This window comes from Ascidia mentula, chromosome 4, assembly GCF_947561715.1.
Source record: "Ascidia mentula chromosome 4, kaAscMent1.1, whole genome shotgun sequence".
NCBI lineage: Eukaryota > Metazoa > Chordata > Ascidiacea > Phlebobranchia > Ascidiidae > Ascidia > Ascidia mentula.
In genome coordinates, this window is record NC_138569.1 from 5,742,377 (window position 1) to 5,769,324 (window position 26,948).

Genomic DNA, 26,948 nt, shown 5'->3' on the forward strand with positions numbered 1-26,948 from the left:
ATGTTCAATTGTTCACGTAAGCTTGCCATACATTGAAAGCTGTTGCATATCTGTATTTAATCAAAAATGAAATTGCATTTAAAGTAGTGTCGATGTATGGAAATGACAAAACATGTGCACGCGTACGTTTGATGTGAGTCACACACTCGTCCTGTCGGTTTAGAATATCCATTACAGTATGTCTGTTTGATAAGGACAATTTAAAAATAATTTGCTGCATCGTTTCTCCCGAAAAGAAGTAATCGTAATGCACAAGTTTGATTAAACCACACAAAGATATTATTTTCAGTTTAGACTTAATTTTACGTCCATGTCCTCGACGAAATGCTAAAAAAGCTGTTGCGCAGAAAAATGTAATGTGCATTACACAAATGAAGAAAACAAAAATTAAAGGGCTGCTACACGGTTTTCTATAAAAAGTAGAAATGCAGACATAGTTTGATAATTATCGTCTGGGATTTCCCATTGCAAATAATTGCTTTTGGTCAAACGTAAATTTTGCGTTACCAGCGGCAAACATACAATATTTTACAAGTTATGCATACAGTAATTACAAGCAAAGAAAATGCCTACAATATATACAACACGCAAACCCTATATTGGGTTGTATTTAATTATTAAACATGTACATTCATCATACACAATACACAGGCCACACAAGAGACGCACACCTGGATCCATGAAAAGCAAATCAGGGACCACGAACACAATATTTTGCCTTGTAACTAGAGGATTTGTTAGGTCCTCGCAACGACACACAATTTTCTCACAAGGGCCGTGGATACACAGAAGGCCGTGCTTTAAACGTGACTTTTTTCAATATTGGTGTATTTTGATTCGTAAGTTAAAACTCAAAAACTTAATCATGTTACTGACGTATAGTTCAGGACAGCAATATATATTGCTCTGATGTTGTTGATAACTCAAATAAGAAAAATGTAACAAGCCGCATACGATCCCCATCGGCTTTACCACCATTTATTTTACAACCATTCATCATCGATCGAACAAAAAACATCAACATCTTCCTCGTAATAGTAATCTAGCTCAATGTAACAATCATTTTCCGAAATGGAGCTCTCGCGCAATCGGGCTCTGCGGCGGCGATGAAATACTCCCTTTAATAGATTGGCTTGCTTCACTGTGTCAAGAATCTCAGGGTTGCAAGCCACCACTTTCATCAGCGCCATTACGTCACCCTCAGCTGTGTGTGAATTCGGTATTTCCGCTCCATCGAAGCAACTTTCGTAAAGGGCGGCCAAACCTAGCCTACGTCGACCGCGCATGTGTCTAAATCCAACATACGTGTCATAGGATCTCACATGCTGAATTGTGCGTTTCTGAAAAATGTGGGAATCCAGATGTGAAACCAGTACATCAAAATCAAAACTGTTTCCAGAGTGAGCCAACATACACACTGGATTCTTGCTTCTGGTAATAAACTGACACACAGCTGTTGCCACATCTCCATCGAAAGACTTTTTATTGCTTCGTGTTAACATCGAACGATTCAAGTACGATAATTCACTTGCTTCCTTGTTAACTTCTATCAATGGGTCAACAGCTAGCCTCAACATCTCGTAGTCGTCTGGAATTATTCCTTTATCACAGGAGAAAAGCTTTTCTTTTTTGACTCTAACCATGCAAATCTCGGTAATTTTACGGGTGTCCAGACCAGTTGCTTCTAAGTCTAGGAATATTAGGTTGTTGCGGTTTGATACAAACCGACCTCTACGACGCACAAAGTTTGGTATTTTATGATTTGAACAGTCAAGACTGGAGAAGTTTTTGAAACAGAGCGATTCAAGAAAAGTGTTCTCGTGTGACTTTACATGGTCGATGATGGAGAGTTGACCGTTTGAATCCTTTTTAGAAACTTGTGCATCGTTGTTGGTTTCGGAAAGAGTCTTGATTCGCTTTTCAGGAGGAAAAGGTATTTCGCTGTTGTTGCCCACATAGCTTGCGTACAAAACGTTTAAAGGCAGCGCACGTGATGCCGTCTCCAGGTTTTGCTTAAGTGACTTAAGCTCATTTGTCTTGTCATCCTCAACAAGCAAACATATCGGCTGTGCTTGCAAATGCAAGAATTTGGATACCAGCTCGTAAGCGCTATTATCAAAACCGTGGGACTGACAGGTCATTCTCAACTTATCTACGATCCTTGGTTTCGCTTCGGCTCGAAGTTCATCAACGTGAATAGAAACTAAGTTGATTTCAGCAGAAATATCGAGTGAACATTCAGCATTCACGAACACTAAAGAGCTGGCCTGTATTTCTGGGCTTAGTTTTCTTTTCAAGTTTGAACTAGTGCTTGTAGCCATAGCTGTCAGATGCTCACATTCACCTCAGTACTGATAACGCACATTCGTTTGTTACGCCTGCTTGCATACCCCACAAAATGTTACGATACTTAAACGCGAAACCGGGCGTTCCTTCACAATGGCACAAACACGTCACAAAAGTCACTGACATTTAAACTTGAATCACCTGAAAGCGAGGTAATTTAGTTTTCTTTTTAACGGAAATTACAAACTCATGGCCTATCCCAGATCGCCAAGAAAAGAATGTTCCGTTCTAAAGCAATCGCTGAGTGGTATTTTTGGTTGGAGTTGCATGTGTAAATAATGTTCGGAAAACACTATTCAATTGTTCACGTAAGTTGGCCATACATTGAAAGTTGTTGCATATCTGTATTTAATTAAAATTAAATGGCATTAAAAGTGGTACCATCATGTGAAACTGGCAAAACATTTAGTACAAGGGTCTGTGGTGATGTTAATTAAACTAAAGCTTCATTGTTGAAACTGTTCCATAAAGCTGATATATTAAACTAATGTTGTTTTTAGCGTCGCTTAATTAGTTGATTAATGCTATTAGTCACGTAGCGTGACTGCAATTCTTCACAAAGTAGAATTACGTGATACTGTGTCACTTTTTATCATCCCACGTAAACTTATTGCGGTTAAACAAGAGGTTGCCGTACTTATACTACATATATTTTCAAATATCCACATCCATAACAAACACAAAATAAAGCTAAAATACATTATATCGGAAAACAAGTTTTTAATGCGATTAAAACAACAAAAATAAAGGTATTACGTATTTCTGTTTCTCGCTATTCAGTTTAAAAGTGCAACTTTTTGATCCACAAAATATCTAAACCAAAAACTTTGCTGAAATATCTTTCATAGTCATTTTCAAGGGTGATTATAAGAAACGATATTCATCATTCGTTGCAGTAAAAGTGGAATAGAGACATCATACAGTTTAGTTTCTTAAAATATTTACATAAGAAGGGGACGTATTAAGGTATTTTTCCATGGAATTTAAGATCTAAAATATTTGCGCTTAAATTCGTTTTCCCGGCGTCGCTGAAAGACGCCGTAGAAAAAATTTGTCTGTTGCGTAGGTGTAGGTATATCCATGACCTCTGGGTAGCAAGCCACTACTTTCATCAAAGCAATGACATCACCTTCAGCTGTATGCGAACTGGGAGGTACAGCTCCATCGAAGCACAATGCGATAAACCTAAATCGGCCAAACGCCTCACGTGTTTGAAGGCGAGAAAGGAGTCGAAGGACGTGACATGAGAAAGTGATCTCCTCACTTCATCGAACGGTTCCAGATGTTTTGCCAGTACGTCGAAATCAAACTTGTTTCCAGAGTGGGCAACGAGACAGACTGGTCCAGAGTGTGATTGAATGAACTTGCAAACAGCATTCGCCACGTCTTCATTGAAAGAACTTTTCTTGCTTCTTGTCAACATCGATCGTTTCAACCACGATAATCCACTTGTCTCTTTGTTAATTTCTATCAAGGGATCTACAGCCAACCTTAACATATCGTGTTGACTCGGAATTGTTCCTTTTGGAGCTGACACGAGATTATCTTTGGTCACTTTCACCATGCAAATCTCAGTAATCTTACGTGTGTCTAAACCTGTAGCTTCCAAATCCAAAAATATCAACGCTTTCTCGGTTGAAACTGCTCGATCAGTCAAAAGTGTAATCGGTTTTACACCTGTGTAGCGAAGTTTAGAAAACGGCCTCGGTAACAAATAGTCCAGGAAGTTAGTTTGGTTTTGCTTAATCCACTGAATGATAGAAAAATCATTACTACGAAGAAGACGACGAGTAGCCTGCTCTAACACTGTTTTCTTGTTTGTACAATACCATAGTAGTCACTAAGAGTGTTTTTATTTGTGGTGCATTTAATTGTTAAAAAGCAAAGCTTTGCAGCGCAATAGGTAAACGTTTGCAAAATCGGACGCATAATTGCATGGCACTAGAAAGCATTGTCCAAAATCGATACATCGATTATATTTAACCACTGAGGTGAAAAATACTTGTAAATGTAAGAACTCCTTTTCACAACAAATTGAATTCAGAAAAATCTAACAAATAGAGGGAAAGTTTGTAGTTTTTTTAACATTACAAAATGTTTCATTAAATTCGGCCCGGTCGAATTCTTCAGTCTATAATCCAGCGCGACGATAAACCCCCTGCAACAGATTGCCTTGCTTTACTGTACTGAGTGTCTTAGGGTTGCAAGCCACCACTTTCATCAACGCCATCACATCACCCTCAGCTGTGTGTGAATTCGGTATTTCCGCTCCATCGAAGCAACTTTCGTAAAGGGCGGCCAAACCTAGTCTACGTCGACCGGGCATGTGTCTAAACCCAACATACGTGTCATAGGAGCTCACATGCTGAATTGTGCGTTTCTGAAATTTGTGGGAATCCAGATGTGAAACTAGTACATCAAAATCAAAATTGTTTCCAGAGTGAGCCAAAATACACACTGGATTCTTGCTTCTGGTAATAAACTGACACACAGCTGTTGCCACATCCCCATCGAAAGACTTCTTTTTGCTTCGTGTTATCATCGAACGATTCAAGTGTGATAATTCACTTGCTTCCTTGTTAACTTCTATCAATGGGTCAACAGCTAACCTCAACATCTCGTAGTCGTCTGGAATTGTTCCTTTATCACAGGAGAAAAGCTTTTCTTTTTTGACTCTAACCATGCAAATCTCGGTAATTTTACGGGTGTCCAGACCAGTTGCTTCTAAGTCTAGGAATATTAGGTCGTTGCGGTTTGATACAAACCGACCTCTACGACGCACAAAGTTTGGTATTTTATGATTTGAACAGTCAAGACTAGAGAAGTTTTTGAAACTCAGAGATTCAAGAAAAGTGTTCTCGTGTGACTTCACATGATCGATGATGGAGAATTGATCGTTTGAATCCTTTTTAGAAACTTGTGCATCGTTGTTGGTTTCGGAAAGAGTCTTGATTCGCTTTTCAGGAGGAAAAGGTATTTCGCTGTTGTTGCCCACATAGCTTGCGTACAAAACGTTTAACGGCAGCGCACGTGATGCAGTCTCCAGGTTTTGCTTAAGTGACTTAAGCTCATTTGTCTTCTCATCCTCAACAAGCAAACATATCGGCTGTGCTTGCAAATGCAAGAATTTGGATACCAGCTCGTAAGCGCTATTATCAAAACCGTGGGACTGACAGGTCATTCTCAACTTATCTACGATCCTTGGTTTCGCTTCGGCTCGAAGTTCATCAACGTGAATAGAAACTAAGTTGATTTCAGCAGAAATATCGAGTGAACATCCAGCATTCACGAACACTAAAGAGCTGGCCTGTATTTCTGGGCTTAGTTTTCTTTTCAAGTTTGAACTAGTGCTTGTAGCCATAGCTGTCAGATGCTCACATTCACCTCAGTACTGATAACGCACATTCGTTTGTTACGCCTGCTTGCATACCCCACAAAATGTTACGATACTTAAACGCGAAACCGGGCGTTCCTTCACAATGGCACAAACACGTCACAAAAGTCACTGACATTTAAACTTGAATCACCTGAAAGCGAGGTAATTTAGTTTTCTTTTTAACGGAAATTACAAACTCATGAAAACACTATTCAATTGTTCACGTAAGTTGGCCATACATTGAAAGTTGTTGCATATCTGTATTTAATTAAAATTAAATTGCATTAAAAGTGGTACCATCATGTGAAACTGGCAAAACATTTAGTATAAGGGTCTGTGGTGATGTTAATTAAACTAAAGCTTCACTGTTGAAACTGTTCCATAAAGCTGATGTAATAAACTAATGTTGTTTTTAGCGTCGCTTAATTAGTTGATTAATGCTATTAGTCACGTAGCGTGACTGCAATTCTTCACAAAGTAGGGTTACGTGGTTCTGTGTCACTTTTTATCATCCCAGGCAAACTTAACCTTATTGCGGTTAAACAAGAGGTTGCCGTACTTTTATTACATATATTTTCAAATATCCACATCCATAACAAACACAAAATAAAGCTAAAATACATTATATCGGAAAACAAGTTTTTAATGCGAGTAAAACAACAAAAATAAAGGTATCATTAGGTTTGCAGGCTTGGCAGCCCAGGCATTGCAGCCTAGCTGGATCAGCCACTTTTTCCTGACAAGTCGGAGCAAGATTTGAAAAATCAAGCTCCCGGTGAGGTTTGAACTCACGACCCTGGGCTAACCAGGCCCAACGCTCTACCAACTGAGCTACAGGAGCTCAGTGGTTTCACGGGGTATACTGTGGCCAAGGTACACTGGTGCGCTTGCGCACAACTTGCCAGGCAACCTTCACATATACGTAGGGGATCTCTACCACCGTATCAGATAACGCAGTAATATTTCATGCAATGGCATGATTGGCAGGATCGCCCCACTGCGCAGGTCCTTGCTTGGCGATCACAGCTATCGTATCGAGATCATTAGGTTTGCAGGCTTGGCAGCCCAGGCATTGCAGCCTGGCAAGTTGTGCGCAAGCGCACCAGTGTACCTTGGCCACAGTATACCCCGTGAAACCACTGAGCTCCTGTAGCTCAGTTGGTAGAGCGTTGGGCCTGGTTAGCCCAGGGTCGTGAGTTCAAACCTCACCGGGAGCTTGATTTTTCAAATCTTGCTCCGACTTGTCAGGAAAAAGTGGCTGATCCAGCTAGGCTGCAATGCCTGGGCTGCCAAGCCTGCAAACCTAATGATCTCCATACGATAGCTGTGATCGCCAAGCAAGGACCTGCGCAGTGGGGCGATCCTGCCAATCATGCCATTGCATGAAATATTACTGCGTGAAAAATAAAGGTATTACGTATTTCTGTTTCTCGCTATTCAGTTTAAAAGTGCAACTTTTTGATCCACAAAATATCTAAACCGAAAACTTTGCTGAAATATCTTTCATAGTCATTTTCAAGGGTGATTATAAGAAACGATATTCATCATTCGTTGCAGTAAAAGTGGAATAGAGACATCATACAGTTTAGTTTCTTAAAATATTTACATAAGAAGGGGACGTATTAAGGTATTTTTCCATGGAATTTAAGATCCAAAATATTTGCGCTTAAATTCGTTTTCCCGGCGTCGCTGAAAGACGCCAAAGAAAAAATTTGTCTGCTGCGTAGGTGCAGGTCTATCCATGACCTCTGGGTAGCAAGCCACCACTTTCATCAAGCACCTTCAGCTGTATGCGAGCTGGGAGGTACAGCTCCATCGAAGCACAATGCGTAAAGCTTCGATAAACCTAAATCGGCCAAACGCCTCACGTGTTTGAAGGCGAGAAAGGAGTCGAAGGACGTGACATGAGAAAGTGATCTCCTCACTTCATCGAACGGTTCCAGATGTTTTGCCAGCACGTCGAAATCAAACTTGTTTCCAGAGTGGGCAACGAGACAAACTGGTCCAGAGTGTCTTTCAATGAACTTGCAAACAGCAGTCGCCACGTCTGCATTGAAAGAACTTTTCTGGCTTCTTGTCAACATCGATCGTTTCAACCCCGATAATCCACTTGCCTCTTTGTTAATTTCTATCAAGGGATCTACAGCCAACCTTAACATATCGTGTTGACTCGGAATTGTTCCTTTTGGAGCTGACACGAGATTATCTTTGGTCACTTTCACCATGCCAATCTCAGTAATCTTACGTGTGTCTAAACCTGTAGCTTCCAAATCCAAAAATATCAACGCTTTCTCGGTTGAAACTGCTCGATCAGTCAAAAGTGTAATCGGTTTTACACCTGTGTAGCGAAGTTTAGAAAACGGCCTCGGTAACAAATAGTCCAGGAAGTTAGTTTGGTTTTGCTTAATCCACTGAATGATAGAAAAATCATTGCTACGAAGAAGACGACGAGTAGCCTGCTCTAACACTGTTTTCTTGTTTGTACAATACCATAGTAGTCACCCAATAAAATCACTAAGAGTGTTTTTATTTGTGGTGCATTTAATTGTTAAAAGGCAAAGCTTTGCAGCGCAATAGGAAACGTTTGCAAAATCCGACGCATAATTGCATGGCACTAGAAAGCATTGTCCAAAATCGATACATCGATTATATTTAACCACTGAGGTGACAAATACTTGTAAATGTAAGAACTCCTTTTCACAACAAATTGAATTCAGAAAAATCTAATAAATAGAGGGAAAGTTTGTAGTTTTCATTACAAATGTTTCATCAAATTCGGCCCGGTCGAATTCTTCAGTCTATAATCCAGCGCGACGATAAACTCCCTGCAACAGATTGCCTTTCTTTACTGTACTGAGTGTCTTAGGGTTGCAAGCCACCACTTTCATCAACGCCATCACATCACCCTCAGCTGTGTGTGAATTCGGTATTTCCGCTCCATCGAAGCAACTTTCGTAAAGGGCGGCCAAACCTAGTCTACGTCGACCGGGCATGTGTCTAAACCCAACATACGTGTCATAGGAGCTCACATGCTGAATTGTGCGTTTCTGAAAATTGTGGGAATACAGATGTGAAACTAGTACATCAAAATCAAACTGGTTTCCAGAGTGAGCCAACATACACACTGGATTCTTGCTTCTGGTAATAAACTGACACACAGCTGTTGCTACATCCCCATCGAAAGACTTCTTATTGCTTCGTGTTATCATCGAACGATTCAAGTGTGATAATTCACTTGCTACCTTGTTTACTTCCATTACAGGGTCCACAGCTAGCCTCAGCATCTCGTAGTCGTCTGGAATTATTCCTTTATCACAGGAGAAAAGCTTTTCTTTCGTGACTCTAGCCATGCAAATCTCGGTTATTTTACGGGTGTCCATACCAGTTGCTTCTAAGTCTAGGAATATTAGGTCGTTGCAAGTTGTTGCAGACTGTGCAGTCGATCGCATGGGTTTCGGCCTGATATAATTTGAACAGTCAAGATTGGAGAAGTTTTTGAAACACAGAGATTCAAGAAAAGTGTTCTCGTGTGACTTCACATGGTCGATAATGGAGAATTGATCGTTTGAATCTTTCTCACAAGCTTTTGCATCGCTTATGGTTTCGGAAGTAGTTTTGATTCGCTTTTCAATGGGAAAAAATATTTCGCTGCTGTTGCCCACGTAGCTTGCATGCAAAATATCTGGAGACAGTGTGCAGGACGTAGTATATTTTTGCGATATTGCCTCAGCGCTTGGGCCACGGATAGAAGCAGTCTTGGCTTGCTTAGCAGGCGGAAGAGCGCTTGGAACCTGCTCTTGCGTGAACGATGCATAACAGATGCCTTCCGGTACCTTACAATATGAGGCTTCTAAATGTAGTTTAAGTGATTTCAGTTGATCAATCTGGTCTTCTTCAACAAGCAAACAAACAGGATGGGCTTGCAGTTTCAAGAATAATGCTATCTGCTCATATACGCCATCTTCAAAACCCGTCGACCGAGAAGTTAGCCTCAACTTATCTACAACTCTTAGTTCGTCCTCTCTTTTCAGTTCTTCGACGTGAATAGCAACTAGTTCAACATCACTTGAAATATCAGATTGTCATCCAGCACTTATGAACACCAAGGAGCTGAGTTGTAATTCTGTGTCTAGTTTTCTTTTTAGGTTTAAACTATTGCTATCGGCCATAGTTTCAGTTGGTAGGTTGCAATTCAGTATGTTTATTACCACAGTTATATGTAGTAAGACATTAGTTTACCTAAAGACAAAGTGCCTGGTGACTTTATTGTACCATACTGTCAGTAATATTCCACCGCCTCGTTCTGTCGTTAAAACTACAAATGGCAAATATACGTATGTTGATTTTTGCGTTGTTGCTCATCGGAACAAAATACCGTAGGTGTTAATCACATTCGGTGACGTTTGCGTTGGACAACTTCCTGGCTCTGCCTGTGGTAAAGACTATTAAAAACAAGCATGCAATGACAAACACTTTACTTCATGCGTCACATCACGTACGTATTATATGTGGGAGACACATTTCACCAGGACTAGGCAAACATCCAGCCGGGAACCTAATTGCCCGACGCGCCATTCTTAGCATGGTTTGCTTGAACATTGCCGCATTTCTCATCTATTTTTTAGGTTTGAGCATTTGAATGTTCTGTATGCTGCAGATATTTTTGAAACAAAAGGATACCTACCACGTATTAGCTTTATCAAATAAAGTAGACCTAAAGTAGACGTCCTGTAAGGACCTGCAAGAGCCTTTTTTATTAGCTCGTGGATAAACATGGACTTTCGAGACCGTATTTTTGATTTGGTACTCGATCAAAAATATCTACTTATACAAAAATGTTCAAACACACATAATTACACGTGTGATTCGTTGTTTATTGGATCAAATTTCGGTGATTTTAATGCATATGCAATTACATTGATCAACGATAATTGCATGACAAAGACAGTTTCATAAATAATCAATTTTCCAATGTACATTATTACTTTTATGTTAACATACTGAGACATAACTAGTGCCAAAAAACATTTACAATACTCAAACTAAACAAACATGGGATAGAATTTGTTACTGTTTACTATTTGCATTAGTTTTGCACTACAATTTTGCGTTTTAGCGCTCATTACGTCGACTGAAAACACCCTCGAAAAAATTTGATTCACGAGCGGTGGTCAACGCCGCTGGGTGGCAGGCTACCACTTTCATTAATGCAATGGCGTGACTCTCAGCTGTGTGAGCACCGGGTGGTGTAGATACACCAAAACAACATTGGTAGAGCCGTGCTAACCCTAAACCTCCCCACCTTCTAGGCATGTTCTTGAAACCGAAGAAGGTGTCATAAGAATGGACATGTCGAAGCAAGCGTCTCACTTCACTAAAGGGTTCCAGATGCGAACCCAGAAAATCGAAATCAAACCTGTTTCCGGAATGTGCGACGAGACAGACTGGGCCAGAGTGTGTTTCAATGAACTTGCACACAGCAGTCGCCACGTCTTCATTGAAAGAACTTTTCTTGCTTCTTGTCAGCATCGATCGTTTCAATCCCGATAATCCACTTGCCTCTTCGTTAATTTCTATCAAGGGATCTACAGCCAACCTTAACATATCGAGTTGACTCGGAATTGTTCCTTTTGGAGCTGACACGAGATTATCTTTGGTCACCTTCACCATGCAAATCTCAGTAATCTTACGTGTGTCTAAACCTGTAGCTTCCAAGTCCAAAAATATCAAAGCTTTCTGGGTTGAAGTTGCTTCATCAATTGTAATGGTGTTTACCTCAACCCCTGTGCAGTCAAGCCTAGAGAAAGGTTGTGGTGACAACGAATCAAAAAATGCAGTTTGGTTTTGCCTTATCCACTGAATGACAGAAACTTTGTTGCGTTTTTTCTGCTTTTTTTTGTCCGGACTTTGGAGTGATACAGATGCACCTTTGGCTTGTTTTGAAGGCGGAAGGGAGCTTAGAACTTGCTCTTTTTTAAAGAAAGCATAACAAAGGCCTTGAGGTAGCGTGCAATGCGAGGCTTCTAAATTCAGTTTGAGTGATTTGAGTTGATCTGTCTTTTCATCTTTCACAAGCAAACAAACAGGCTGGGCTTGCAGTTTCAAGAAATGGGCAATCTGCTGATAAACGCCCTGTTCAAAACCCGTCGACTGGTGTGTCAGTTTTAACTTGTCAACGACTCGTATATTAGATTCGGATTTTAGCTCTTCGGTGTGAATGGCAACTAGTTTAATAGATTTATCAGCTTTGCATCCTGCATTTAAGAACACCAGAGAGCTGGGCTTTATTTCTTTGCTTAGTTTTCTTTTCAAGTTTGAACTAGTGCTTGTTGCCATAGCTGTCAGTTGCCCACCTTCACCTATGTACTGCTGAAGCGGATTCGTTAGTTACGCCCCTTTGTTTACCACAGAATGTAACGAGACGTTTGTATGCCAGAAGGGGATAACCCGGTGTCCTTGTACACCCCCATTGTTCCACATCGAGAGTTTTACCAGTGCGTGTACAAATACCATTGTTGCCACGGTCATGCATGAAGCAACTTCTTTCAGTTGTTGTGGTTTTGTTTGATATTGGCTGTGACGATATTTACTGTACAGAAATAACACAGACGCTGGTAATTTTGAGAGCAAAGTGCAATCGAAAGAAACTTTCCACAGGCAAACAATTGTTTCGCGCGTCACAAGTGCGTGTGTTGCGGCAAACACAAACCCTTATATCTCGACCCGACAATGTAACGGTCTTGCCACGTGCGCTAGATCCGTTCCAACATCGAACCAATCAAAAAAGGTTAAACCACAACGCAGATTCAATAAAATCACCCACACCCTGTGGTCGTGGTTTACTTTATAAACTACAAAACTTGTTGAAAAAAATGTTTAATAACACCACACGCAAAGAAATCAAATAGGCGTTTCAGGGTAAAGTTTGAGAATCACCAACCAATACTGAATAATCAAATCAAATCATATTTTCCACGTGTAAATGGTTAAAACACATGTGTCATAAACTTGACATATATACAATTTACCGTCGATGTAGGGTCAATTTCGATGTAACTTCCCGACATCGCTGAAAGGTTCCATAAAAAAAATGGAATGGGCGGTTGTAGCTAGAACGTGTGGGTAACAAACAACGACTTTCATTAAGGCAATGGCGTCCCCTTCAGCTGTGCGCTTCGGACCGTTCTGCTCCAGCAGTGGGGCATGATGCGCAAAGCTTTGCTAAACTTAAACCGGCCAAACCACTCAAATGTTTGAAGCCGAGGAAGGTGTCGTAGGTGGTTACATTCCGAAGCAACCAGCAAACTTCCTTGAATGGTTCCAGATGTGAAGCTAAAACATCAAAATCAAACTTGTTTTCAGAGTGTGCCACGAGACACGTTGGACTCGAATTTCTTTTGATAAACTTACACACAGCCGTCGCAACGTCAGCATCAAAGAATCTTTTGTTGCTTGTTGTCAGCATGGAGCGTTTCAGTCCCGATAATTCACTTGCCTTTTGGTTAATTTCAATAAAGGGATCTACAGCCAACCTTAACATGTCATATTGGTTTGGACTTGTCCCTGCTTTGCAAGTGGGTGAGATGTTGTTTTTTTTTACCTTCACCATGCAAACTTCAGTAATTCTACGTGTGTTTAGCCCTGTCGCTTCCAAATCTATAAAAATCAGAGCTTTGTCAGTTGAAACTGCTCGTTGTGTTGTGAGTGTTATCGGTTTTTCACCAGTGCAGTTTAGCGTGGAAAAGGCTTTCGGTGTCAAGTGGTATAGAAAAGTGTTTTTGTTATTCTTTATCCATTGTATGAAAGAACATTTTCTGCTCCATGACCTAGTATGTTTTCGATGGTTTCTACTATATGCAATTTTGCCTTGCCTTATCGAGGAAATTGCCTTTTCCCCTTGCTTTATCGTAAAAGTTGCATAACAGACCTCGTTTTTTTTGGTGGCTTGAGCTGATCTGTCTTGTCTTCTTCAACAATTAAACAAACAGGGCTTGCAGATGTAAGAAAAGGGAAACCTGGTCAAAAACGCCCTGTTCAAAACCCGTAGAATGAGACGTCAGCCTTAACTTATCCATTACTCTTACTTCTCCTTTTCTTTTCATTCCTCTACGTGAATACCCACTAAAATAATTTCCCTGGATATATTAAACTCGGATCCAGCGTTTAAGAAGACTAGAGTGTTATACTGCTGGCCAGTCATTTCACCACTTGAACTACCAACAATGCTATCCAGGTATGGCAGTGGCCGTGGTTGCAGAGGTGAGTCAATGACACCCTGGTGGTTTTCTGTAGGGTTTTTTACATTCGGCGAGGCAAATATTTCTGATCCAGCACCCAAATTCCTTTCAGAGCTTGAACTACCAATACTATCCAGGTCTGGTAGTAGCCGTGGTTGCAGAGTTGAGTTAATGACACCCTGGTGGTTGCCTGTAACGTTTTCGGCATTTTGCAGGGCTAATATTTTCAAAATTTCAAGAAATCGAAGCCAAACCTGTTGAGCGCATATCAGTACTACCACAGCTAATAGGATCACTGCTCTCAAAAATTCAAAAACAGAGACCAGAACTCGAGGACAATGAGGCAATTATAACAACATTCAGAACTGACGCAGAGCGTAACGATGGGCTTCTTTTGAAAAAAATTAATGATTCGATTAGAACTGGAATTGCATGTGTAAATGATGTTCGAGTTTGAACTATTCCATTGTTCTCGTGAGCTTAGCATACATTGAAAGCTTTGCATGTATTTATTTAAAAATTAAATTGCTTTTAAAGTAGTGCTGATATATGGAACTGGCAAAACATGCGCACGCGTACGTTTGATGTGAGTCACACACATTTAACGTTGGGTCGGCAAACTCCTATAGCCGGCATCCTAATCAACAATGCGCTTCAATATAGTCTTAAACTTTCCCCTTTTAGGCACAAAAGCTTTATGTTGTCCTCTCATTTTATTATATCCATTACAGTATGTCAGTTTGACAAGGAAAATTCAAAAATACTTGATTGCCCCGTTTCTCCCGAAAAGAAGTAATCGTTATGCACGAGGTTAATTAAACCACCCAAAGATATTATTTTCAGTTCAGACTCAATTTGACGTCCATGTCCTCGAAGAAATTATAAAAAAAAGCTGTTGCGCAGAAAAATGTAATGTGCATTACACAAATGAAGAAAACAAAAATTAAAGGGCTGCTACACGGTTTTCTATAAAAAGTAGAAATGCAGACATAGTTTGATAATTATCGTCTGGGATTTCCCATTGCAAATAATTGCTTTTGGTCAAACGTAAATTTTGCGTTACCAGCGGCAAACATACAATATTTTACAAGTTATGCATACAATAATTACAAGCAAAGAAAATGCCTACAATATATACAACACGCAAACCCTATATTGGGTTATATTTAATTATTAAACATGTACATTCATCATACACAATACACAGGCCACACAAGAGACGCACACCTGGATCCATGAAAAGCAAATCAGGGACCACGAACACAATATTTTGCCTTGTAACTAGAGGATTTGTTAGGTCCTCGCAACGACACACAATTTTATCACAAGGGCCGTGGATACACAGAAGGCCGTGCTTAAAACATGACTTTTTTCAATATTGGTGTATTTTGATTCGTAAATTAAAACTTAATCGTGTAACTGACGTATAGTTCAGGACAGCAATATACATTGCTCTGATGTTGTTGATAACTCAAATAAGAAAAATGTAACAAGCCGCATACGATCCCCATCGGCTTTACCACCATTTATTTTACAACCAGTCATCATCGATCCAATAAAATTCATTATCATCTTTATCGTAATAGTAGTCAATGTAGCAATCACTTTCCGAAATGGAGCTCTCGCGCAATCGGGCTCTGCGGCGGCGATGAGTAACTCCCTTCAATAGATTGGCTTGCTTCACTGTGTCAAGAATCTCAGGGTTGCAAGCCACCACTTTCATCAGCGCCATTACGTCACCCTCAGCTGTGTGTGAATTCGGTATTTCCGCTCCATCGAAGCAACTTTCGTAAAGGGCGGCCAAACCTAGTCTACGTCGACCGCGCATGTGTCTAAACCCAACATACGTGTCATAGGAGCTCACATGCTGAATTGTGCGTTTCTGAAAATTGCGAGTATCCAGATGTGAAACTAGTACATCGAAATCAAAACTGTTTCCAGAGTGAGCCAACATACACACTGGATTCTTGCTTCTGGTGATAAACTGACACACAGCTGTTGCCACATCTCCATCGAAAGACTTCTTATTGCTTCGTGCTATCATCGAACGATTCAAGTGTGATAATTCACTTGCTTCCTTGTTAACTTCTATTAAAGGGTCCACAGCTAGCCTCAACATCTCGTAGTCGTCTGGAATTGTTCCTTTATCACAGGAGAAAAGCTTTTCTTTTTTGACTCTAACCATGCAAATCTCGGTAATTATACGGGTGTCCAGACCGGTTGCTTCTAAGTCTAGGAATATTAGGTCGTTGCGGTTTGATACAAACCGAGCTCTACGACGCACAAAGTTTGGTATTTTATGATTTGAACAGTCAAGACTGGAGAAGTTTTTGAAACACAGCGATTCAAGAAAAGTGTTCTCGTGTGACTTCACATGGTCGATAATGGAGAGTTGATCGTTTGAATCCTTCTCACAAGCTTTTGCATCGCTATTGATGTCGGAGGGAGTTTTGATTCGCTTTTCAGGAGGAAAAGGTATTTCGCTGTTGTTGCCAACATAGCTTGCGTACAAAACGTTTAAAGGCAGCGCACGTGATGCCGTCTCCAGGTTTTGCTTAAGTGACTTAAGCTCATTTGTCTTCTCATCCTCAACAAGCAAACATATCGGCTGTGCTTGCAAATGCAAGAATTTGGATACCAGCTCGTAAGCGCTATCATCAAAACCATCGGACGGACAGGTCAGTCTCAACTTATCTACGATCCTTGGTTTCGCTTCGGCTCGAAGTTCATCAACGTGAATAGCAACTAAGTTGATTTCAGCAGAAATATCGAGTGAACATCCAGCATTCACGAACACTAAAGAGCTGGGCTGTATTTTTGTGTCTAACTTTCTTTTCAAGTTTGAACCAGTGCTTGCGGCCATGGCTGCCAGTCGCTCACATTCACTTCTGTACTGATAACGCAGATTCGTTCGTTACGCCTGCTTGCATACCCCACAAAATGTTACGAGACTTTTGTTTGCCAGAAGGGGAAAACCCGGTGTACTTGTACCACACCGTTCCACCACAGCGATTGTTCACCAGTGCGTGTACAAATAACATTGTTACATAGGTCATAAATCGAGCATACCGCATACAAATTTTGCTGTCGTTGTGGTTCTGTGGCGTCAATTAATTTGATGAAATAACTTAAACTCCAAGAAAAAAAACAGATGTGATACGTAAACATTGTTTACACGTTGCAAATATAGAGTTTAATGTCTCTGCAATGCGTTGTTTGGCAATTCTTTATGGCAACATCTGTATTATCATCTGGCATATCATGGGGCTGTATGTATGTTATGAGGAATTTCACAAACGAGGTGCCGCAGTATACGTACGCGTGACGCACAAAAAACATCTTTGACTGGCGGTGGTTTCTAGTCACTAATACTACGTTTCCATGGCCACATTCGTACATAGCCCGAAAACATGGCCCGATCATATACTAGGCCCGAACAAACAGGCGCAAAACGGCTTGCGTTTCCATGTCCGTTCAGACTTGTGCATGTTGTGAAAAGTACGGCCAAATAATGCTGTCTTTCTGGTCATTAGACATAAAAGGGTGCCACAGAACATTGAATTCCCAAGAAAATTATAAAATACTGTAAAACACCACCAACCATGTCTATTTCCACTTTTTGTGAAAATTAAGAAGTTTTAAACAGTTGTACACATTACAGATTCCATCATATAACTGTGCCCAGCATTAGACAGTAACATATTTTGTAGGGTGCAAAGTATCTGGAGTTAAATAGTCTAAATAAAAAAGCCAAAGCTTGAATGCTGTTCATCATAATGCTGGTAGACATATTTTCTATATCTTTGATTTTTTAAACCACACAAAACTTTGTGATTTTATTTATTGAATTGAAACAAAACATGGTACACAAATTCATTCATAGGTGAGCATTCACAAGGCCCATTTGCTTTCAATGGTTAGGTCCATACACACATAATACTGTGCACCATGATCAAGCTCATGTGAAGTTTCAATGACTGACCATCTTCATATGTCTGCATGAGCTTTAAATGTTTACTGGATTAGCAACATAATGCATTGTTTACAACACATTTGTATGTGATAACAGGTCATCAAATTGTATGTGATAACAAGGGAAGCATATGGTGATCCTCGTAGAATGGGAAGTTCCTTCAAATACAACTTGAATTCTGAACTTTCAAGCCAGTAGCTACCTGACAATTAATATCCATAAATTTACAAAAAAGAATTAAATTGCAAATAATTATAAATGGTGAAGCTGTTTCTAATTTCATCAGCAACCTGCTGTACAGTGAGTCTACCACAATCCGGTTCATAGCATTTTTGCAAGGTGGCTATATAGTCACATTTTTGTCTCCCTGCAAGGATAATATTTTCAATAAATTGTTACTACTCAAGTTAACAACACTAACGCCATTGGTAGAACTATTTCTTATCACCACACGACTACACAGTTACAACTTCAACAAAACCGAAATCCGTCGGGCCGAGTATACTCCGCCTCAACTCGGTCAGGCAACCCCTTCTAGACCGCCCGACCGATCGCCAGTTCAGGCGCAGTAAAGCGCCTCATTTTACTACGTCACTTCCGTTTTGTGGCCTTCGGGCCGAGTACTGCGCCTGAAAAGTGGCCATGGAAACGTAGTAAAAGATAATTTCTTTGGAGACGTCAACTTTGGATCCAGCGTTAACGACGTCCAGAATGTTATAGGTTGTAGTCCGGTACTTAATTTCATTTGGAGTCTTGAAACACCCATGTTGCTCGCCATAGCCGCCAATGCCCTTCATTTTAAAAACCAAGATATTGAGTTGTTGGTAGTCTGCACGTTCGAGGAAACATATATTGTAAGCCAATATATGCTAATTTTCAGATGGAGCCTTACCCTAAAGGGCGTGTTTCTTCAGAATGGAACAAACACGTCACAAAATTCACTGACATTTGAACTTGAATCACCTGAAAGCAAGTTAATTTAGTTTTCTTTTCAGTGGCATTTTCAAACCCGTGGCCTATCCCAGATCGCCAAGAAAAGAATGTTCCGTTCTAAAGGAATAAAATCGCTGAGTGGTATTTTTGGCTGGAATTTAAGCACAGGATATTTTTTATGTTTTTGTTTTGATACAGCACAACACATTAAAAGCGAACCTAGTTGTATATTATAAATACTCAGTTTGATTTTCTTACTTAACAAACAAAAGTTCCTGAAATATTGCAGAATTCGAACAATTAACTAATTTTTAAACCGCTAAACGAAATTATGGGGTTCGCGGATTTTTGTTAGTAGACTTTGAGGCGACGTGATACATTTTTCCAAAGTTCTATTAGTTTATCAGTTTTGTGGCGTGTCATCACACGAAATTGGAGAACTATAACGCTTCAGAAAACAATTCAACCGGAACTATGTGCCTGTTCAGCTTCAGATACTATCTATGCCCAGCTAACTTTTTTCGAAATGTCAATGTTTTGATCAGAACTGGAATAGAATGTGTAAATAATGTTCAGAAAAAACTATTCAATTGTTCATGTAAGCTTGCCATACATTGAAAGCTGTTGCATATCTGTGTTTATTCATAAATTAAATTGCATTAAAAGTGGTACCATCATGTGGAACTGGCAAAACATTTAGTATAAGGGTCTGTGGTGATGTTAATTAAACTAAAGCTTCACTGTTGAAACTGTTCAACAAAGCTGATGTATCAAACTAATGTTGTTTTTAACGTCGCCTACTTATTTGATTAATGATATTAGTCACGTAGCGTGACTGCAATTCTTCACAAAATCGGGTTACGTGGTTCTGTGTCACGTTTTATCATTCCACGCAAACTTATTGAGGCTAAACAAGAGGTTGCTTTACTTTTACTACATATATTTTCAAATATCCACATTCATAACAAACGCAAAAAAAAACTATGTAAAATAAGGTACATTATATCGGAAAACAAGTTTTTAATGCGAGTAAAACAACAAAAATAAAGGTATTACGTATTTTTGTTTCTCGCTATTCAGTGTAAAAGTGCAACTTTTTGATCCACAAAATATCTAAACCGAAAACTTTGCTCAAACACCTTTCATGGTCATTTTCCAGGTTAAATATAAAAAATCAATACACGTCATGCGATACAGTAAAAGTGGAATAGTGATATCATACAATTTTGTTTCTTAAAATTTTGACTAAAGAAGGCGTATTAAGGTATTTTTCTATGGAATTTAAAATCTAAAATAATTGCGCTTAAATTCGTTTTCCCGGCGTCGCTGAAAAGCGCCTGTGAAAAAATTTGTCTGCTGCGTTAGTGTAGGTCTATCCAGGACTTTGGGGTAGCAAGCAACCACTTTCATCAAAGCAATGGCGTCACCTTCAGCTGTATGCGAGCTGGGAGGTACAGCTCCATCGAAGCACAATGCGTAAAGCTTCGATAAACCTAAATCGGCCAAACGCCTCACGTGTTTGAAGGCGAGAAAGGAGTCGAAGGACGTGACATGAGAAAGTGATCTCCTCACTTCATCGAACGGTTCCAGATGTTTTGCCAGTACGTCGAAATCAAACTTGTTTCCAGAGTGGGCAACGAGACAGACTGGTCCAGAGTGTGTTTGAATGAACTTGCAAACAGCAGTCGCCACGTCTGCATTGAAAGAACTTTTCTTGCTTCTTGTCAACATCGATCGTTTCAACCCCGATAATCCACTTGCCTCTTTGTTAATTTCTATCAAGGGATCTACAGCCAACCTTAACATATCGTGTTGACTCGGAATCGTTCCTTTTGGCACGAGATTATCTTTGGTCACCTTCACCATGCAAATCTCAGTGATCTTACGTGTTTCTAAACCTGTAGCTTCCAAGTCCAAAAATATCAGCGCTTTCTCGGTTGAAACTGCTCGATCAGTCAAAAGTGCAATCGGTTTTACACCTATGAAGCGAAGTTTAGAAAACGGCCTCGGTAACAAATAGTCCAGAAAGTTAGTTTGATTTTGTTTAATCCACTGAATGATAGAAAAATCTTTGCTACTCTGCGCAGGCAACAATTTATTGTATGAACTGTGAGCAATTTTGTCTCGACTTTGCGAAGGTAATGTCCTCACATCTCGCTCAATCATAAAGGTAGCAAAACACATGCCTTCCGGTAGCATGTTATTTGTTATTGCCAAGCTCGCTTTGAGTGATTTCAGCTGATCTGTCTTGTCTTCTTCAACAATTAAACAAACAGGCTGGGCTTGTAGATGCAAGAAAAGGGAAACCTGGTCAAAAACGCCCTGTTCAAAACCCGTCGACTGGGACATCAGTCTTAACTTATCTACTACTCTTGGATTTTCTTCCCCTTTCAATTCATTGATGTTAATAGCCACTAAGATAATTTCTTTGCATATGCCAACTTTGGATCCAGCGTTAAAGAAGACCAGAGTGTTAGGTTGTAATCCGGTACTTAATTTGGTTTGGAGTCTTGAAACACCCATGTTGCTCGCCATAGCCACCAATGCCCTTGATTTTAGAAACTAAGATATTGAGTTGTTGGTAGCCTACCAACACATTGCGCTCGAGGAAATATACACTGTGAGCCAATAAATGCTATTTTAAGGTGGAGCCTTTCCATGAAGGGCGTGTTCTTTTCTTCAGAATGGAGAAAATACGTCACAAAATTCACTGACATTTCAACTTGAATCACCTGAAAGCGAGCTAATGTAGTTTTCTCTTCAGTGAAACTTTCATACCCTTGGCCTATCCCAGAAAGTCAGTCGTGCATGCTTTGTAATTGCAAACTTCTTTTCAGTTTGGCATGCTAGCGTGCTCTCCAAGTGATTATTCATTCAACTCAAACAAAAATCAACACAGACATCAGACAGAATTGATTATATTAAACTACAGGTATCAAGCAACAGCTGCATCCCCAATCTGTATGTGTAGCGGTCATTAAGTCGAATGAAAACACACTCGAAGAAATTTTATGTGTTGTCAAAGCAGCTGTTTGGCAGGATACACTTTCAACAATGCACTGACTTCACCTTCAGCTGTGTGAGCACCGGGTGGTGCAGATACACCAAAACAACATTGGTAAAGCCGTGCTAACCCTAAACCTCCCCACCTTCTATGCATGTTTGAAATCGAGAAATGTGTCATAAGTATGGATATGTCGAGAGAAGCGTCTTATTTCATCGAACGGTTCCAGGCGTTTTGCCAGAACGTCGAAATCAAAATTGTTTCCGTAATGTGCGACGAGGCAGACTGTGGGACAGAGTATCTTTCAATGAACTTACACACAGCAGTTAACAGTACTACTGCACTTACAACGCATTTTTTCATAAAATATCAAATGAAACATGAATTGATGTATGCATGACCAAACCTCAAAAATTACATCCATGAAGCTGTTTACAGAAAATTGTAGCGTACATTAAATCATGTCGCTACAGTTTTGTGCTTTGATACATAATCCACTTAAACATAATCGCAAAGCTTAAACTAAGGCTCAAAATGTGCTGGTGAAGTTTGCGTCATCTGTTATTACTCACCAGATCAAGTCAACGTTTCCGCATGTTTTAGGTCATGCAGTTATTGGTAGAGTAAGATATTACGTTACCACCAAAGTCATATATAAAAGGTAAATGTCATAGCGGTATATAGAAAAGTAATGTTTTCTCAACGTCTATGCATTTTATATATTCTTATTGGCGGTTTTAATCTTTTCCAACCGTTTCACAACCAACAAAAACCTTTTCTCCTCCATAACTCGTACATTAAAATTGTATCTGGCATTCTAAATGTTGTAAAACACTGTTGGACCTTGAAATATCAATAACACTTTATAACACAAAGACATTTTATTCTCATATTTTATTGAAATCCGATGAGGTCAATCGAATTTCTACTAAAAGGATCAATTAAATAAAAATAAAAATAAAGAATTTTTTCGAAAGATAAAATCGCAGATATTTTCAGTAATATAATATATTCCAACAACACAACAAAACATAAAAGCAAGGTTACCATTGGCCAGGAGTAAAAAGTAAGCGAGCTGAATTTTGATGCTGAAGTTGGATTTCTTTCAAAAACTATGCTCAATTTTGGAGGACATTGTATGATGCGGATTAGATGCTGGCCGAATTTTGGAAGGGATAATTTCTGTAAATTTGTCTATTTTGAGCCCGACTCGTTGGTATTCAATGAAAAAATAAGCACATTTCATTAAAAAAACAAGCATAAGCACAAAATTAGTACGTTTCTTAGAAATAGGCATTGTATGGTAACCCGGGATATACGCCACATAATGCTGATACAATTTCCTTCTTTTGGCATCTGACGTCAACCTCTATATATTACGGACTGCTTATGGACTCTACAAAATACATATTATGAGCTGTAGATAAACATTTGGAACTTAAATTAAAATGTCGCGATAAAACTATCATAATGTTATCATCTTGGACGCCGACTGACTGCGATTGCACCCCTAATATGTTTCCATGCAAGCGCAAATTTTGACCTACACATTTACATGTTACTTACCTTTGGTAAATAGCATCCTCCAGCATTCACTTTCATATATTTAAACACTTCATTTAACGGTTTTGAACCAGGACCCCATTCATTATTTTCATCCACCAAGGGTTCATTTATGTCGCGTTTTTGTTTTCTTCGAAAAGCTCGAAATTCATTGAGATCGTTGTAAAACTTCTCCCGTCCGTATTCGTCCACCTTTCTCCAGAAAGTTTGATTGAAATGATCGTATAACAATATATCCTGCAATAAACATGTTTAGTTATTTTACTATTTTGTAGGTCAACATGGCACATTTCAAGGTATCCGTTTGAATGCAGCGCACATAATTTTTTGTTGCTTTTGAGACATGTTGAAACACGTTTATCATACAATAAGTAACAGAACAGTGGCAATGCGTGCAGTAAATAATGATAACAAACTTTATTTTCAAGATACGTAAAACATATAGTATCATCCTATTTACTTACAATGTTGTTCATATTCTCAAATACTTGCTTATGGTGTTCGGAAGAGAATGAATAGTGACTGTTGTGCGAAGGTGTCTGCAATTTCATAAAGACATCTTCCCAATCCATGCATAGTAGGTTCTGGCACAAAAATGGATCAATTTTGTAAAGCATTTGAAAAAATATTAAAAATCAAACACCATGTAAACTTGATTAAAAACTCTTGGCATAATTAAAAGATGATTTTTACGTACATAGAATAACTTCGTACCTCCAAAATTAGAAACACATCATTATTTTACCTTGAGCAAAACTAGAGATTCTTCCCTGTATTCCATAACAAGAACTAAATCCATATTTCGGTCAATTTCATGGATTTGCTTTTTGATTTCTTTTTTGTCAGTTAACATTGGGTCAATGCCAAGGTCGTGGGCTTGATGGTTTCGAAATCTTAACGAAAGACAGTAGTTTGTGTATTGGGTACTAAGGCTTTTTCTTATTAGTGTAAACTTAAAGCATCGGTTAAATATTGTTGAACAAAATAAGTAATTTAATAAAGGGTTTTTGCGAAATGCCCTTTGTTGAACATGTTTGTTTTCTGAAGCAAGTGCGGATTATTCTTAATTGATTGATTTAGCATTTTACTGAAAAAACCATTTTTTAAATTACTTCAATTACCTGAAATACCACGGTATTGAATCGTTTAACAGTTCAGCACATTTCAAAACAAACTGATTGACATCCATTCGTGTACCGTTAGTCACATAAGTTTTTGGCATGCCGAAACAAGAAGGTTGGGTTGTCAATCTGTTTCCAAAGAATCCATATGCTGATTGGAACCGGGCCCACGGCTCTCGGACAATTGAAATATATCTGTTAAACAAGGACGTCCTGGGTTAAATATTATTTGACTTTTAATAATTCGCTTTTTGAAACAATTCATAAAACTGTATTGATTCTGCTTATTTGGCGAACCGTGACATAAACTGTTTTTTTTACATGTTTTTGTGCTGCTCGTTGAACTGTCTATTTTCATATTTGTTGGTGCTTGCATAAACAACGCCACTTGGGTGAACCCGACGTGAATCAAATACCTGTGGAATATTTCCACGAGGGCATTATCCTGGTGACGGAAAACCATGGTAAAGGGCAGTGGAACATTTTGTAAAAAGTATGTGATCGGTTTATGATTTGAGTAAATTGCAAAGGAAGGACCTTCAAGAAAGTATGGGAGTTGACGTAACGCAAAATACAAAGATCAAACACTCTCGATCGAATGCTCCGTATTTCGCTTAAGCTTTGCGAAGCTCTTAAAGGTATTGAGTCGTCTTGAATGAAATGCTCAATCAAAGCTCCAACAGTTGTTTGTGACGCATCTATTGTCGAAGCATCGGGTCGAAAAAACTGGTGCTAAGCCTTTCCCGAAAACAATACAGGCTATTCAGGCTTTTTTTGCAAACCACAACCCTAGCGCCACGCTTCTCAGCCACCCTCAAGCAATGACTTATTTGTTGGCGCCTGGATAAACATTGTCACAAAACTGCCACAATATCAGATTACTTTTACCTTATATTATAACACATTCACGAAAAATTAATGCAGACCAAAATTGTAACAATGCATTGTAGCAAGTCGCACCTCGTTTTGGAATCGAAACATTTTCTCATCTCCACTGGATCAAACCTCGTGTGGCGAAAAGAAGCAATTGCGTCTTTGGGATACTTGAAATCACACCGGAATTTGCCAGGGTAACCACCGACGAATGGCACAGGTACAGCTTCAGTTGCTTTCTATAAATTTTGTTGAAGAAGTTATTTTGGTTACGACTATACGATTTTATCTGACCAACCTCCGTTCCATTTGTTTGCTTGTTCCAATACTTTTCCAACAATCTCCTCAATGTTGAGCTGGAAGTCTTGTGGGTTTTGACATATACCAGGTTAGTTAAGGGTTTACTGCATTTGTTGCTTTCCTGCATGTCCTCACTCTTTGCTTGCCTTATTTCTGCAGCATCCTTGCGTGGTGCTGGGGCCGGATGGTTTGGCATCCACTAAAATTTCTATGTCGTTGTTACTGTGATGAGGACAATCGTTAAGGCAAGCCTGTAGTTCATGTTAGTCACTGGCATTTCGACTGTAACGAATAACAGGTAGAATATGAAGATACTGTTAGTATCTAACTTTCACGCTTATATTCGCGTGAAGTAAGCTTACTATTTGTTAGGAAATCCTTGCAACTTGCCTCAAGAATTGTTTTCTGCTACACAGTTGTAGACCAAAGACCATATACTGTGTCTCTGTAAACTGTAACGCAATTCAATGCAGGATGTGTTAAGTGCGGCTCATACTGTCCTATAGGACATTATTTGACGTGATTTTCCGACATGTAATTGCACCTTTTATAAAGTGGTACAAACGTACAGGGCTGGCGCGTCCACCAGGCAAAAAAGGCAAAGACTTAAAGAGCGCACACACCCCAGGAGGTGCATAAGTGATATTTTGTTTACCATTTTCTGAACTGTTATCAACTACAAGCGCTACATAACGAAATATTGTCCAGAAAGTTAGTTTGGTTTTGCTTCCTCCACTGAATGATAGAAAAATCATTGTTACATCAAGTAGGCAACAATTTATTGTATGAACCATGAGCAATTTTGTTTCGACTTTGCGAGGATAATGTCTTCACATCACGCTTAATCATAAAGGTAGCAAAACAGAGACTTTTCGGTAGCATGTAATTTGTTGTTGCTTTGCTCGCTTTGTTATTGCTGTTGGTAGCCTGCACGCTCGAGGAAATTATACTGTGAGCCAATAGATGCTATTTTCAGGTGCGGAGCCTTACCCTGAAGGGCGTGTTCCTTCCTATCACAATGGAACAAATTTGTCACAAAGTTCACGGACATTTAAACTTGAATCACCTGAAAGCGAGGTAATTTAATTTTCTTTTCAGCGGCAACCTTAGCCTATCCCAGATCGCCAAGATAAGAATGTTCCGTTGTAAAGCAATAAAATCGCTGAGTGGTATTTTTGGCTGGAATTTAAAGCACAGCATATATTTTATGTCATTTTTTTGA

The 26,948-nt window shown here is 39.4% G+C and overlaps 7 protein-coding genes and 1 non-coding gene across 8 annotated transcripts; all 8 read right to left on the minus strand.

The window, feature by feature from the left end:
- Nucleotides 1-94: 94 nt before the first annotated feature.
- LOC145899023 (uncharacterized) lies at nt 95-2,406 on the minus strand. The gene has a single exon (XM_082987734.1). The coding sequence runs from the start codon at nt 2,319-2,321 to the stop codon at nt 984-986; it is 1,338 nt and encodes a 445-aa protein (XP_082843860.1). The 5' UTR covers nt 2,322-2,406; the 3' UTR covers nt 95-983.
- Nucleotides 2,407-3,457: 1,051 nt separating this feature from the next.
- LOC145897868 (three-prime repair exonuclease 1-like) lies at nt 3,458-3,910 on the minus strand. Its single transcript, XM_082986323.1, has one exon. It carries the CDS (start codon nt 3,908-3,910, stop codon nt 3,458-3,460), a length of 453 nt encoding a protein of 150 aa, XP_082842449.1.
- Nucleotides 3,911-4,276: 366 nt separating this feature from the next.
- On the minus strand, nt 4,277-5,750 carry LOC145899083 (uncharacterized). Its single transcript, XM_082987794.1, has one exon. It carries the CDS (start codon nt 5,705-5,707, stop codon nt 4,478-4,480), a length of 1,230 nt encoding a protein of 409 aa, XP_082843920.1. The 5' UTR covers nt 5,708-5,750; the 3' UTR covers nt 4,277-4,477.
- A 739-nt stretch (nt 5,751-6,489) lies between these two features.
- Trnat-ggu (transfer RNA threonine (anticodon GGU)) lies at nt 6,490-6,563 on the minus strand. The gene has a single exon. It is a non-coding gene; the product is annotated as a tRNA-Thr (tRNA).
- Nucleotides 6,564-7,494: 931 nt separating this feature from the next.
- LOC145897869 (three-prime repair exonuclease 1-like) lies at nt 7,495-7,947 on the minus strand. The gene has a single exon (XM_082986324.1). The coding sequence runs from the start codon at nt 7,945-7,947 to the stop codon at nt 7,495-7,497; it is 453 nt and encodes a 150-aa protein (XP_082842450.1).
- Nucleotides 7,948-14,671: 6,724 nt separating this feature from the next.
- Nucleotides 14,672-16,939, minus strand: LOC145898745 (uncharacterized). The gene has a single exon (XM_082987330.1). The coding sequence runs from the start codon at nt 16,820-16,822 to the stop codon at nt 15,491-15,493; it is 1,332 nt and encodes a 443-aa protein (XP_082843456.1). The 5' UTR covers nt 16,823-16,939; the 3' UTR covers nt 14,672-15,490.
- A 2,924-nt stretch (nt 16,940-19,863) lies between these two features.
- Nucleotides 19,864-21,434, minus strand: LOC145899091 (uncharacterized). Its single transcript, XM_082987805.1, has 2 exons — nt 20,267-21,434; nt 19,864-20,153 (listed from the first exon to the last, which is right to left on the minus strand). Exons 1-2 carry the CDS (start codon nt 21,398-21,400, stop codon nt 20,082-20,084), a joined length of 1,206 nt encoding a protein of 401 aa, XP_082843931.1. The 5' UTR covers nt 21,401-21,434; the 3' UTR covers nt 19,864-20,081.
- Nucleotides 21,435-22,584: 1,150 nt separating this feature from the next.
- Nucleotides 22,585-25,853, minus strand: LOC145897870 (galactosylceramide sulfotransferase-like). Its single transcript, XM_082986325.1, has 7 exons — nt 25,721-25,853; nt 25,514-25,661; nt 24,554-24,748; nt 24,178-24,325; nt 23,897-24,016; nt 23,436-23,669; nt 22,585-22,686 (listed from the first exon to the last, which is right to left on the minus strand). The coding sequence occupies exons 1-7, from the start codon at nt 25,851-25,853 to the stop codon at nt 22,585-22,587; spliced, it is 1,080 nt and encodes a 359-aa protein (XP_082842451.1).
- Nucleotides 25,854-26,948: the final 1,095 nt, after the last annotated feature.

Bases quoted from the DNA above. Each gene is read 5' to 3' on its own strand.
- LOC145899023 (XM_082987734.1), bottom strand. From the start codon at position 2,321: ATGGCTACAAGCACTAGTTCAAACTTGAAAAGAAAACTAAGCCCAGAA.
- LOC145897868 (XM_082986323.1), bottom strand. From the start codon at position 3,910: ATGGTGAAAGTGACCAAAGATAATCTCGTGTCAGCTCCAAAAGGAACA.
- LOC145899083 (XM_082987794.1), bottom strand. From the start codon at position 5,707: ATGGCTACAAGCACTAGTTCAAACTTGAAAAGAAAACTAAGCCCAGAA.
- LOC145897869 (XM_082986324.1), bottom strand. From the start codon at position 7,947: ATGGTGAAAGTGACCAAAGATAATCTCGTGTCAGCTCCAAAAGGAACA.
- LOC145898745 (XM_082987330.1), bottom strand. From the start codon at position 16,822: ATGGCCGCAAGCACTGGTTCAAACTTGAAAAGAAAGTTAGACACAAAA.
- LOC145899091 (XM_082987805.1), bottom strand. From the start codon at position 21,400: ATGGCGAGCAACATGGGTGTTTCAAGACTCCAAACCAAATTAAGTACC. The intron at 20,154-20,266 runs GTTGCTTGCTAC...CAATTATTTTAG, and splicing joins CCATTGCTTTGATGAAAGTG to ATTTTAAATTCCATAGAAAA.
- LOC145897870 (XM_082986325.1), bottom strand. From the start codon at position 25,853: ATGCAGGAAAGCAACAAATGCAGTAAACCCTTAACTAACCTGGTATAT. The intron at 25,662-25,720 runs GTCAGATAAAAT...ATTTATAGAAAG, and splicing joins AACAAATGGAACGGAGGTTG to CAACTGAAGCTGTACCTGTG. The intron at 24,017-24,177 runs GTAAAATAATGA...TTTTTGTGCCAG, and splicing joins AATCTCTAGTTTTGCTCAAG to AACCTACTATGCATGGATTG.